The following is a 13,459-nucleotide window of genomic DNA, read 5'->3' as shown; positions in this document are numbered from 1 at the left end:
GGACTAGATCTGTAATTCCATTGGTCAATGAGGGCGCTGCCCGAGGAGGAAGCTCTGCTGAAGCAAACTGGCACAGACTCTGCCACTTGTGGTTTTGGCTTACTGTCTAGAGGACTGTGAGGCTAAAGACTTACCCAGGGTCACTATGTGAAAAAGTAGCTTGAGGTAGGATTTGAACCCAGGTCCTCTGGCTCGACATACACGGTGCCTTCACTGGGCTAAGCTGCCTTTGTGGGATCACTTTAGCCTCATGAAAAATAAAACAGCCAAGCAAAGGTCTAGTGCCCCCTTCTCCGTGGGGCCACTAATACAGAGACGCATCATTTTCCCTGCGCGGCGGGGGCTGCCTCACTTTTGCCTTCATATCCCCAGGTCCTGGCATAGGACGTAATGGACGGCATAGATGCTTCTTCAATGAACGCTTCTTGATCTGTCTAATTACAGCTTAATTAATAAATGACGTAATACAAACTAACAACATAATAAATAATAACAATGTAATAATCATAAATAGCATTTTTATAGAGCTCTTGAAGGTAAAGTGCTTTACAAATATTATCTCATTTAATCATCAGAACAACCCTGGGAGGGAGGTGCTATCACAATATCCATTTGACAGGTTAGGAAACTAAGGCAGAAAGAGAAGTGACTTGTCCAGCGTCACCCAGCTAGTGAGGGTCTGAGGCCAGATTTGATCTCGACGGACACTGGATGTTTGCCCAGGACGTCATGGCCAAGGTTTCTTCTGTGCAACTTAGAGAAATCTCTCATCGAGTAAAAATGCTAAAATCGTCAATGTCAATCAGAATGCAACGAGTATCTCTGAGAGGTGATGGGACACCCTACACCTACCAACAGTCTGCCCCCCTCCACCATCCCACGATTTAGCACGTGGTCCTAGTGACTTGCCCAAGGTTACACAGCAGTATCAGAGGCTGGCCTGGAACCCAGCTCTGTGACTCCAGAAGCCCATTCACTATGGCCTGTGGCTTCTATTTCAATCTACAGAGATCGGGGCAGCTTTGAACATTCATGTTCAGTGTTATGTGCTGAAAAAAAAAGGCAAACTCTATGTTAGGTAGAGTTGTAATTTCACAGACTTCCTCTCTGCTCCACAACGTATGTGGAAATGCTTGTTTTCTTTGGGCTTTGTTAAGTTCAGCATCAAAATGAAAGGAATTTTTTTAAAATGGGGATGAAGCTAGGGGGAGGGTCAGATCCAGTGACTTCACAAACACAGGAAACTCCAGGATGAACATATTCCCTCCACCAGGACAGGTCAACACCTTCTCCACAAATCAACCATTCATCGAGAGGTGCCCAGAACCCAGGCACACAAAGGACTCAGCTGCTTATGCCACCCGGCTGTTTCAGCCTATCAGTCAATGGATATTAATTTAATCAAATTAATTAATTTAATCAATTAACCAAATAAATATGTATTTGAAATAAACTAGCTCGTCCCAGGGACTGACAGCATGGCGGAGGATTTGGCACAGAAATCTGGGGCCACCGGTGAGGGCAAAGGCAAAGCAGGGCCACAAAACGCACCGGGGGAAATGCCCTTAGTGGGCCCCACTTTGGGCGGAATCCGCGGGATTCGGCAGAGGAGGCGTCGGCTCACTCGGCTCCTGAGCGAGCCAGGGCCTGTCCTCGGATCCCTACAGAAGGCGGTGTGGCGGTTGGGTTTCTCGGTGGCGCCGGGGATCCCTTCTTTCCCGATTCTCTGCTCCGTCACTAAAGTCACAATCGCTTAAGTAAAGAGAAATGAGCTCAGTGAAAAAGAAGGGATGGCTGATGGATGGTCCTGGGCTCCCCAGCATCCTGGCGATATTAGGCAGAGACGAGGGAGGGCCTCAACGTACAGGAGGGCACGGCCAAGAGCCACAAAGGACAGGCTGCAATCTGCAACAGTGGGAGGCTGCATGCCCACACAGAAGGGATGGAGGCTCCAGGGGCACACGTCGGTCACCGTGACCCTCCTGACACGGTCTGTGTCCCAACCACCAAGCCCCGATAGAAAGCCGGCGATAATCCGGCCTCCAGGCTTGGCCTTTGCAATGCCGAGCATTGGCTCGGTTACTTGGATGACACTGACATCTAGTGGCGGGAACATGTCTAGGCTGTCCTGAGATTCACCACACACACGCGCACACTCTCGTGCTCAAACACATCCCTATACGTTCATATACACATACACTCATACACACTCGTACAGACACATACACACATTCATCCCTACACACCCATTCCGCACATACACTCACACACACTCATATCCTCATATCTACTCATACATACATCAACCCACACACACTCATATCCACTCATACACATATCCACAACATACTTATATCCACACTCACACTCATGCTCAAAGACATCCCTACACATTCATATGTACATACACCCCATACACACCCAATACATACTCATATACCCTCATGTAGACACATACAAACATTCATCCCCACACACCCATTCCCCACATATACTCATACACACCTATCTACTCATACATACACACATTTACACTCACCTATATATGTTCAGATAGACACATCCCCACATACTCATAAACACATTCACCCCCACACTCATATCTACTCATATATACACACTCAAATCCACTTATACACAAATAATCCACACATACTCATACACACTCATAGACACAGTCCCACACTCACCCACAATATACTCACATACACTCATATCCATGTCCCCACACAGTCATCCACACTTATACAGATACACACACATGTCCACGTGCTTACACTCAGACACATACACACACATACGTGCTCACACTCACACTCATACGTACATTCCTATGCATGCTCAAACACACACACACCCCTTCCTACACACCCCCATTTTTGCTCAGCCTCAAAGCATGCTATTGGCCAACAAGATCCCTTTTTGCTGAAATGCTGAGGTGAGCCCACCGTCATTTTTGCCTCCCCCACGACGCGGCTCTGCTTTTGTTGATGCTACTATTCTGCTGACAGTCGCTGAGGCAATTCTCAGAGGATTCTGGTGCTAGAACATTTTGGTATTTACCCGTTTTCCCCCAGTGAATGGCCTCATTAATAAAGCAGAGCCCCCCATCTGCCTACTCCAGGAGGACGCGGGGAACTTGGAGCCCCCTTCCAGGCCCAGCCCAAGGGCCACCCTCAGCAGGAAGCCCTTCCTGGCCCCTCCAGATGTTCCCGCTCCCAGCCCCGCCTTCGTTTGACTTGGCAGACACGTCCGTAGGGCAGGAGCTTTTGTCCTTGCTGTCCTCAGCACCGAGCACAGTGACCGCCACACAGAGTCACAGACTCAGAGCTGGGGGAGATCCCAGGTTCTCGTGTCGAGACTTAAGGAGGCACCTTGGAAGCCATCTCCATCAGTCCTTGAGTTTTGCAGATAAGGAAACTGAGGTTGGAGACGAGACAACCTGCCCAAGGTCATCCCGGTCCTGAGGAAAGGTGCAATTGGACATCGAGTCCTTTGACTCTGAGAGGCGCAGCCAGAGTCCAGGTCAAATCTCGCCTCTGGCTTGTGCTGACCGTGTGACCGGCCAGACGACTGTGAGCCAGCTCGGGGGCTGACCCCCACTGACGGACAGAGCTCCCTCCTCCAGGCCTTCCTCAGAGCAGCTCCCCTCCCCCCGGGCTCACCCTGTCCCTTTCCCACTGACTTGGAAGCCGGCCTTCTTTGCACAGAAGGTGATTCATTATCACTTGGTTGAACGAGAAGTACCGGGGTCCTCCTCCTCTTCCTCCTTCCTAACCTTATTCTTATGATCAGAGAAAGAGGAGTTACTGACAGAAGGTGCATCGAATGCCGCACGAGCTGATGAACTCAACCACAAACTGCTTTTCATCGGCGAGGCAGGGGGTCCTATTCAGAATGTAGGACGCCCAAGAGGTCTCATCCATCACCACCAAGACCCTTCTCACTGGAGGATCCTGCTGGCCCTCCACGGATTCTCCTGTATTGGGAGTCTGGCTCCCGGGAGGCCCTGAAGAGGCTTCTGCTGGCCTCCTGACAGGGCCAGGGTGCCCACACTGCAATGGGGAGGGGGGAGGTTAATGACCAAATGGGAAAGGAATTGGGCATCAGTCGGTGGGTAAGGACTCCTCCTCCCACTTCCTCTCTACTCGTCTCTCTTACATTCTTTCCCAAGTTTCAGGAAGTACATTTTTTTTTTTTAAATCAAGAGCCAGAACTTTGAACTTCTGCTGCCAAAATCCAAGCCTCACTTCCTGGCCATCTTGGCCCACTTCCTGGCATGTCTCTGATCACCCCACCAACATGGACGCCAGCCCTGGAAACATTCTGGGCTCTCACAGGGGAGCTTTCCTCTTATCATGCCTGGAGAGAGGCCTCCCCAGTACTTTCCAGCCCTCTCTATGCCACGCATACCTCTCCTCCTTTCCAGCTCTCCTGCAGGTATCTTCTCCTCCACTAGAATGTCAGCTCCTAGAGGGCACGGACTGTCTTGCCTGCTTCTATTTGTATCAGTGCGTGGTAGTGTAAATCTGAACAAATTTTCACTTTCTCTCTCTCTCTCTCTCTCTCTCTACTTTATCTACCCTATCCACCTGCCTATCTATCCATCTATATCCTATTTGTCTATTTATCTATCTATTGCCAACATGAACTGACCTTGAAGAAATGGCTGTCGCTTCTGAAAGTCAATACCACCAAGGACATATCCTCTAGTGCTTAGGAATCCTCGGTGGCTCTCTCTTGCCTCTGGGCTGAAATACCAGCTCCTAAGGCTGACATTTACAGCCCCCTCCACTGCCTGGCTCCAGCCTCTTTCCAAGCGCCTCACTGTGCGCTCCATACCACCTGGGCATCCCTCACTCCTGTGTCTGCCCCGGCCTGGCCTGGCATACTCTTCTCCTCTCCCTCTGCCTCCAGGGCTGGCGGCAGCTCCAGCACCATCTCTTTCCACAGCCCTCTCCTCTGTGCCCCGTTTGCCAGGGGCCCCAGCCCCTTCATTGGGAATCTGCTCCAAATTTATTTTATGTTTATGTAACCTCTCAATAATGATAGCATCAACTTCACAGGGTTATTGTGAGAAGTAAAGCAACACCCTGAGGGCCCTCTGCACATCATCCTGAGCTACAGAAGCATGAGCTATTCTGATTGACCTCTCTGTGCATCCGCTGCTCTGCTCCCACCTGCGACCCTCCCCCAGCCAGGAGCCTGTGAGGTCTCGGGGACACAGACGGGTTCATCTCTGTCTTTGCATCCCTCGTACTTCAAACAGTGCCTGACACATAGTAGGAGCTTAACAAATGCCTGCCAAATTGAAGTGGATGGATGTTAGCTTGGAAACGTCCCGAGCAGTGGCCGATCTGGGCAACTATGGGGCTCCGGGTGCCTGAGCCACTGGGGCTAGCCAGGAGGGCAGTGGCCCTTTCTGCATCCTTGGGACTGGAGGGGACCAGTCCCTATGGACTCCTAGCTGCTTCTGAACGGCCCTCCCCTAAGGAGGAGAAGCATCACTTTGGGGACTGTGAGGCCCTGTGGTCCTCCAGGATGGTGGGACATCGGAGCAAATCTGCCGAGTGAAATGGAGGAAGAGTAGGGTCTCTGCCTCCAACCAAAGCAGCTGGCCTGGCCAGGCCTTCAGAACTGAGAGACTGTGTTGAGGGACACAGCTTAGCAATATCTCCAGCGGGAATCTGGGGTGGTCTCATTTCAGGGTCATTAAAAATCAGGGCTTCGGGAAAAAAAATCAACACCCACCAACACTACGTGGAGTCATTCCATTGGGTTTGGTTCCTTTTCTTTTCTTTTTTTTAATGAGCCAAGAGACGGGTTTTCTAAGGGCCTCATGACTCCATGCATGTTCCTTTCCTTTGGACTGATTCAGCCAATAGGATGGAATCACACGGCGCCCGGCGCTCAGCCGCCAGGCCCTCTAGCGCACGCGCCCGCACTCTTTTGGGGGTTGACACTCACTGTGAATAGGTTGGATCGCCGCTTGGACTGCTTGCGGACGGGAGTCGGAGTGTTGGCAGTAGGAGGGACATCGATTCGGAGCTCTTTCTGGCTGGTGCTTGGAGTGGACGGGACGGAGGACGAGTAGTCACTCAAGCTCCCTCCTCCATTACTCGTCTGCAATGATTAAAACCAGGCGCATCCGTCAGTGAGGCGCTCTGTCCGAGCACGCTCGTGTCTTCACGCGCCACATTCAGTCATTCAACAAGCATCTGTTAAGCATCTGGGATGGGCTAGGCACTGGGGACACAATGACCGCCAGGAGACACAACCCCTGCCTTCCGGGAGCTTCTGGTCTACGGGCTGGCTGAACCTTTGCCAGCGCAGATGACAGGGGCTGGACATAGGATGGAGAGGCTTGCCAATGTTCCCGCCAGAGAGTCGGGTCCTCCACTGGCCTGACTGCCCCTCCCCCCAGGCCCTTCCCCCACTCCCCTGCATTCGTGGCCTGCTTCTCTAAAACACTACTCTTTAAGCCATAGGTCATCTCTACCTCATCACAAAAGGCTCCTTGGGCCTAAGACAAGCTTCCCTCTCCAAACTCTCTCAACTTCCCCTCCGTGTTTTCAGGAATGAAAAGGCCTGGACTAATGGAAGGGGTGCTGGGTCGGGAGTCCCAGGCTGCAGGCGGGGAATCCCTCCCTGTCACTCCCTGCGTGGCTGTAGACAAGTTACATCACTTGTGCGGGCCTCAGTTTCCTCACCTGCCAAATGACGGGCTGCAGCAGATGGCCTCGAAGGTCCCTCTCAGCTTAATGTCTACAGTCTGATGAGAAAGTCTTAACTGTGTTCAAAGCAAAAGCCCTTCCCCCTTCTTTTAAACACAAACCGCTGTATCCACTGACAAAACTGGATTTAATGGCCTCAAAATGTGGCCCCTTGGGGGGAGGTAGTTTTTAAGTTTCCTGACACAAACAGGCATAAAAATAGTAAATCTCATTCAAATTATTTCCTTTTGACTTTGTGTATATTTTGTATCTGTGTATATAAAATGCATATAGTTTCCTCCCAATAAAATATAAACCTCTGGAGGGCAAGGGCTCTTCCCTTTTTGTTCTATCTCCCCAGAGCCTAGTACAGTGCCTGGCACACAGTAGGTGCTCAGTAAATGCTTGCTAACTTGAGGGTCCCCCAGGGCACTCCTCCCACACCGTGTGTTGGGCCAATAGCCATTGGATTTCCTGAGCCAGGAGTGGGGGCATCATCGTGACCTTTTCCTTCCTGTGCTCATGCATCACGGCATTGGACCTGGGTTCAGGTTCCGCCTATGTGACTCTGGACAAGTAGCCTAAGCCTTCTCAGCCTCCGTTTCCTGCTCTATAAGACAGTTTGGTATTAGCACCTTCATCACAGGCTTGTAAAGCTCCGAGGTGATCATGCAAGGAGAGTACTTTGCAAACCTTCAAACAATACAGAAATGGAAGCTATTCTCTCTTGAGAACATGAGGACATTTGCTATCTGCCTTAAGAAGGTGGTGGTTTTTCAAAAGCAGGCCCATCTCTTCCCTCATCCCCCGTTTACATCCTGCTCTGATACCTCTTCCAGGCAGGCAGGGGAGCCTGGGATCTCAGGGCACAGACCCGGGAAACACTGGCTTTGGCAGGGCTTTGAGAATAGGGCTGCATGGGCAGGGATCGGTCCTGCCCTGGCCGGGCTGCACCTGGAGTGCTGTGGTCTGTTCTAGGCGCCTTTTATTAGCAAGGACATCAGTCAGGCCGAGGGAGAGGGAGGGTTGGTGACCCAGGCTGGGGAAGGGCTTTTGAGCTCATGCCACACGGGATGATCGCTTCCGTGATGGCATTTTTGGCCGTGGAGAGTCACAAACGATGTGGGGCCGCTATAAGCAGGAGAGGAGGGGATGTCCCCGCCGAGGAAATAGAAGCTTTCACAGCCTCAGAACCAAACAAAAGGATGCCAGCCCCTCACATCCTCAGCCTCTGGCACTCCTCTGTAAATAATTCTGCCGATTTCACACTCGTCATGGAAAGGGGATTACTTCTTCCAGGAGGAAGGCAGAGGAGAAGGCAATTGTAATGAAATAGCGTTCTATAACACACGCGCAAAACTCAGATCAGCCGGGGAGGTCGGCCAACGACCGACCGTTCAATGGCTGAGCCGCCAAGAACCGGGACCGAGGTCGGCTAATTGGAAACGACACAGAGAGCGTTCACGCAACTCGGCCCCTGACCAGCAGCTCAACTCGGGTCGGCAGGAAACATGACGTGAGCGGCAGGGGGAAGGAGAACAGGAAAGGGATATTCCCAATAAAATAACAAAAAAAAAAAAAATAAAGCAGGTGGCCACAGCAGCTTCTGAAAGCGATGTCAAATCAATTCCAAACGTGCTGTTATTTACCACTGCGATCATAGCAGAAAGCGGAGGGGGCCCACTTGTAAGCAGTGGCCAACGGCGTGTGGGAAGGCCCTGCAGGCCCCATTAGTGAAGGGCTTTGCCTGGCAAGGCCCCAGGAGCCCCTGTCCTCACCTGGCTGATGTGCACAGCAGAGGCCTGGGCGGGGCACACCGAGGAGTGGCTGGGGGAGTTGGGTAGCGACTTGCAGGGCCCTATGGAAAGCTGCTGCTTCTTCCTGGTGGCGACAATCTTCTGAGCAACTGCAGGATGAAAAGACAAACCAAAACATAACAGTGTATCACAGTGGCAAATGACCATTACCTTCATGAATAAAGCAAGCACAAAGGACCTCTGGAAGGCATGGGATAATTATTTTTATCATATGGGTCACCCTGCAGGAGCATAGTCCAAGGCAGGAAACAGAAGTGAAATCCCTCCCAAGAACTTTTCTTTTTCAAATCTATCACTGCTTCAGTACAGGGAAGCTTTAGCTTACTCAGGATGTATCTAACCTGCTCCAGTCATAACTTCTCTGGGAATACAGGTTCTCTAGGAAAGTATGCTGAATTTAATTGGAAAGGAAGCCAGCAATTAGATAGCTCTTCCAACACCAAGAGGTGTCACCGAAAGAGAATACCAACAATTTGGGCCTGAATGGATATAATGCAGCCTTTAGGGACCTGCTGTAATTAAGTTTAATAGCATTCAATCCCTGTCTTATTCAGATAGTTTTTTTTAAAGGCTTATGCAAATGAAGAGCCCCCCCCACCCCCAGCAATATATTATAACTTAGGAGATATTGTTCACCAGTGTTTGCAGACAATTTCTTTTCAAATGAAGATCATTTTAATAAGGAACTGGGTTTGTCTGCAGCTTATGTTTTCCATGTAAATGAATGATGGCATAACCATGATTTAGTGAGAACACAACATGTAAAAAATGGCCCGTATAGAAGAGGAAGCAGCTTCATTAGTCACAACCCGCCTCCGATAGGCCCCTTATCATCCTGAAAGGATGATATCAATTAATTTATCTTTCTGTAGGGTATTGATCATAACCTCCATCAGCTAATCATCTTTAAATTACAGAGGAATATCGCAGCACTTTGTCATCCCAGAACCATTGGCGTATCGATCGCAGATCGTCAGAGACATATATTAGAATATTTTAAAAATCATTATAGGAAAGCAAAGAGCAAATCTAAGGTCAGGTTCTAATAGCTGCTAAATATGTGTATTCTGTGTAGATGTTAAGGTCTGAATTCGGACCCAGAGTGAGCAGATTAAACCCCATGAACACTGGTTGCTACCCCTATCTACTAGCACATTTCTCAGCAAAAGAATGAACAGATTTTTAGTTATCAAGCACACTTGAGGTTAATTTCAATCAAAGGCTAGACAGTGCAACCACTTGGCCTGATGAGTCCTTCAACTTGGATTTTTAAAGCTCCCACAAAATGTAGCTATGAGTGGAGGAAGGAGAATTCCCTCGACGTTTCACAGAGGGTGTCTCTCCTCTGAGACCGGGAGACCAGGGAAAGTGACGTTAATGTGAAATTTAAAATTGCATCTAATTTTGCTTAGTCCTAGATGAACATCTATGTCCCACTACTCTCAACTGAAAAGGGGAAAAGGGGCGGAGAACATGCAGGAAGGAAAATCTGAATGTAGAGTTAAAAATGGAATGGGAGAGAAGGAAATCCAGAAGAGACTGTCACGTGTTAAAGTGAACGAACCCCTGTTCTGTGTAATTACGTTAACACTAAGGAGACCAACATTTAGCACGTGGAGAGGCAATGTTGTAGTGGATAGTGGATGGAGGAACTAAGCTTGTAGTCAGGAAGACCCAAGTTCAAGTTCTGTCTAAAATACAACACACATCTCAATGCCCCACATAACTCTCTAAGGTGGTCACAGACACGTTGCTGGATCCGCAGTGGTGCAGCCCCTGGAGTTCCACCATATTGAGGAAATCACAGGGCTGTTCTCTACTGTCACTCTCAACCCCATTTTTTTTTTTTTTGGGCTAGGCAATGGGGTTAAGTGACTTGCCCAGAGTCACACAGCTAGTAAGTGTGATGTGTCTGAGGCCAGATTTGAACTCAGGTCCTCCTGAATCCGGGGCCGGTGCTCTATCCACTGAGCCACCTAGCTGCCCCCTCAACCCCTTTTTTAGGACCAAAAATGAAATTTCCTCCCCATCCATCTCATCCTGCCTCTCTGAAAAAAAAAAAAAAGGCAACAGATCAAATTAACAATATCTTTCCCATAGCTGCAGTGAGAAAGGGCTGGTTGTGGAATGATGGCTAAGAACCATTTCTGCCTCATCTCTCTGGGAGTCAGTGTCCTCCTATCTAAAATGAATGGGTCTCACTAGATGGTCTGTGTTTCCTTCCAGCTCCAGATTTAGGATGATCTTATGACTTCTCTGTGCCTCAGTTTCCTCATCTATCAAATGGGGGGATTAGACGAGATGGTTTCTGGTCTTCCATCAAGCTCTAGTTATAGGATTCTGTGTGTGACCTTCAATGAGTCACTTAACCCTTTTGGGAGTCAACTCTCTCCTCTGTGAAATGAGGGTATTGTATTAAACAGCCCCTGAGGTCCTTCCAACTGGTTCTAGGGCTCAATGGATGGCTTAGGGAAGGCCATGGACAAGATGCCCGTTGAAGAAACCAGTAACATGTAAGTGTCCACACCAATGAGATCATGGAGACAGCCTCAGTAAGACTCATCATCAAGTGGTGGAGGGTTCACTATCTGCACTAGGAAAAGGTGTATTCACATGGATGAATTCAAGGATCCTTAAAATGGTTTAGAATAACATGGATCTATCTCTCCCTAGATCTAATATAGATTAACTTGGCAGGCAGATTTTTTTTTTTTAATCCACCACGACAATTACAAGTTTTTACTGCTTGAAAGTCATACATCATTTTTTTCCCCATAGAAATACTAGTTGAGCAAAGAAGACCAATGAGTCTATTACAAATACTTTCTTATACTGGACAAGGTAAAGAAATTGTAAGCTCTTGGACTCTTGACATCCCACCCCAAATGAACCTAAACATACGCTCATGTCCTGGGTAGTACAGATCTTTACTGAAAATGTGACAGCTGTCTTCTCATTATCATTCACGGACAGCCTTCTTAATCAGCCTTCTGATACCATCACTGGTCCTGTTCAGGGCTAGACAGACTTATGCAGACGCTACTTTCCTGCTTCAAACTGTGCTCTGAAATCTATTCAGTGATAGCAACAATAAATTATACAACAGCAAAATTGTTCCAATGAAGCAAGAAAGTCCATGCATTTTTCCCTGTTTTGTGGCAAGAAAACAATTAAAATGTAGGATACAAGTCAGTAAAAAGCTTTGTTCCGTGAGCTGTTATAAGCCAATGCACAGAAAACATGAGGGTCTATAAAGGGCAAGTGGGCATCTCAATACAACCCATTTCCCACAGATTTTTGGGGGGGTTGGTCATGTTGGGTTCACAAATGGTCAGTCACTAGCCCTAAGGGTCAATGTTTGTCATCTTTGAGGAAGGTCCCTAGTTTTCTAAGCTGTCACCCTGTCACTGGCCACTGGGGCAAGATGGAAGGGCCACAGTTTGTCCTATGGTTGGCTTTCCTAAGAACAGAAGGAAAGGAAAGGAGAGTGTCAACTTAGGCACGATGGTCCACGCATGCTCGAAATGAGGGCTCCTTCTAAAGTGGCTTCACTCAAGTCAAGAAGGGAAAACACAGCCATCTTCCCCCTTCCCCAATTGTTTCCTCACTGGACATTTATTCATCTGTCCTGAAAGGCCTGAACAAGAGTATTTTTGGGGCTACATTTTTATTCCAATATGTAGGTGGCATTTACACACAGCAAACTCTCAATACATTCGCTGAATGAATAAAGGAATGAATGCATATATCTTAATTCGACCTTAAGTTCTGGTCTTAGGAATTCTTGTTTCAGATTTTAGGGTGCCAGCAAGTAAATGTTGTCTCTACATAATTTTCTATGTACACCGTGGTCACTCACTCACTCATTCATTCATTCATTCATTCATCTAGAGCTTTCTACATGTAATAGAGAAATGAGACACGATCCCCACTCTCATGAAGTTTACATTTTGGGGTGGGGCAGATGAAGAAGACATGTACATCAAGAACTAGGACCCAAAATAGAACTTCGATGTTAGGAGAGATCTGAAGAGGAAGACGGCAGCACTGGCTAGTGAGATCAAGGAAGGCTCTCTCCTCGGAGAAGACGGTATCAGAGCTGGGTCTTGAAGGAAAGGTGGGATGTCATCAGGTGAGAGATTGGTAGGCTGAAGGCAAGAAGGACAGAGAAGATGTCCCAGAGCAGGGAAGAGGGTGAGCAAAGGTAAGGAGACAAGACAGCACAGGCTATGTTAAGGGATATGCCAGAGCACAGAGTTTGGCTGAGGTCAAGTGTATGTGAATATTTATAAAAGAGAAATCAAAAGCCACTTTCAATGTTTTTATCTTCAATTTTGCTCCTGGAGGTTATACCTCATTCACTTCCTTCACAATCTCTCCTTCTTTCCATTTGTTCATTCACTATTTCGTTCAGCACACATTTATTAGACACCTACTACATGCCATATAACTGTCCTTGCTGACCTGAAGTGCAAAGATCTCCCAGTGGGGCCATGTTTCTTTGGTGTGTGGAGACTCTCCTGGGAGCTCTTCTTAAGAAATAAAACTAATATCCCCTGTAAATGCTCCAGAGACAAAAAGCAGCTCTGCTGGCAACCAGACTCTGTTTTACGTGAGAGTGCAATGATCATCTGAAATATCTGATTAATCAAGGAAAATTAATTACTAAATCCTTTGTCTAATTCCAAGTTCATAATTCAAATGAATGTTATATGATAAATATTCTGGAGGAATAAAATCTACCCAATTACTTTTTTTGTGAATGAAATAGAAAAATAATTTAATTGTGTAATTACAAAGTTTGATTTTTACCATCAAACATATCTGCCAAGTTTTGAATTTTAAAGAAAACATAACCCTACACTGAGAGGCAGCATAGCATAGTGGGTAAGAGGCCAGTTACGGAGCCAGTAAGGCTCTCGTTCAAAT

General features: G+C 47.9%; 1 protein-coding gene across 5 annotated transcripts in view; it reads right to left on the bottom strand.

The window, feature by feature from the left end:
* The window catches only part of LOC114040256 (arf-GAP with GTPase, ANK repeat and PH domain-containing protein 1), a 414,344-nt gene that overhangs the window by 28,661 nt on the left and 372,224 nt on the right, over window positions 1-13,459 (bottom strand). For 4 of the 5 annotated variants that reach the window (XM_027858290.1, XM_027858292.1, XM_027858291.1 and 1 more), the window contains 2 exons: window positions 8,492-8,619; window positions 5,968-6,123 (listed from right to left, as the gene is read on the bottom strand). In XM_027858290.1, coding sequence (XP_027714091.1) covers window positions 5,968-6,123; window positions 8,492-8,619 — 284 coding nt within the window. The remainder of the gene's footprint in view (window positions 1-5,967; window positions 6,124-8,491; window positions 8,620-13,459) is intronic. The other variant, XM_027858294.1, reaches the window with a different exon arrangement.

This window comes from Vombatus ursinus, unplaced genomic scaffold (assembly GCF_900497805.2).
Source record: "Vombatus ursinus unplaced genomic scaffold, bare-nosed wombat genome assembly UNPS02012901.1, whole genome shotgun sequence".
Classification (NCBI taxonomy): Eukaryota; Metazoa; Chordata; class Mammalia; order Diprotodontia; family Vombatidae; genus Vombatus; species Vombatus ursinus.
This window is presented reverse-complemented; position numbering and strand designations above follow the sequence as displayed.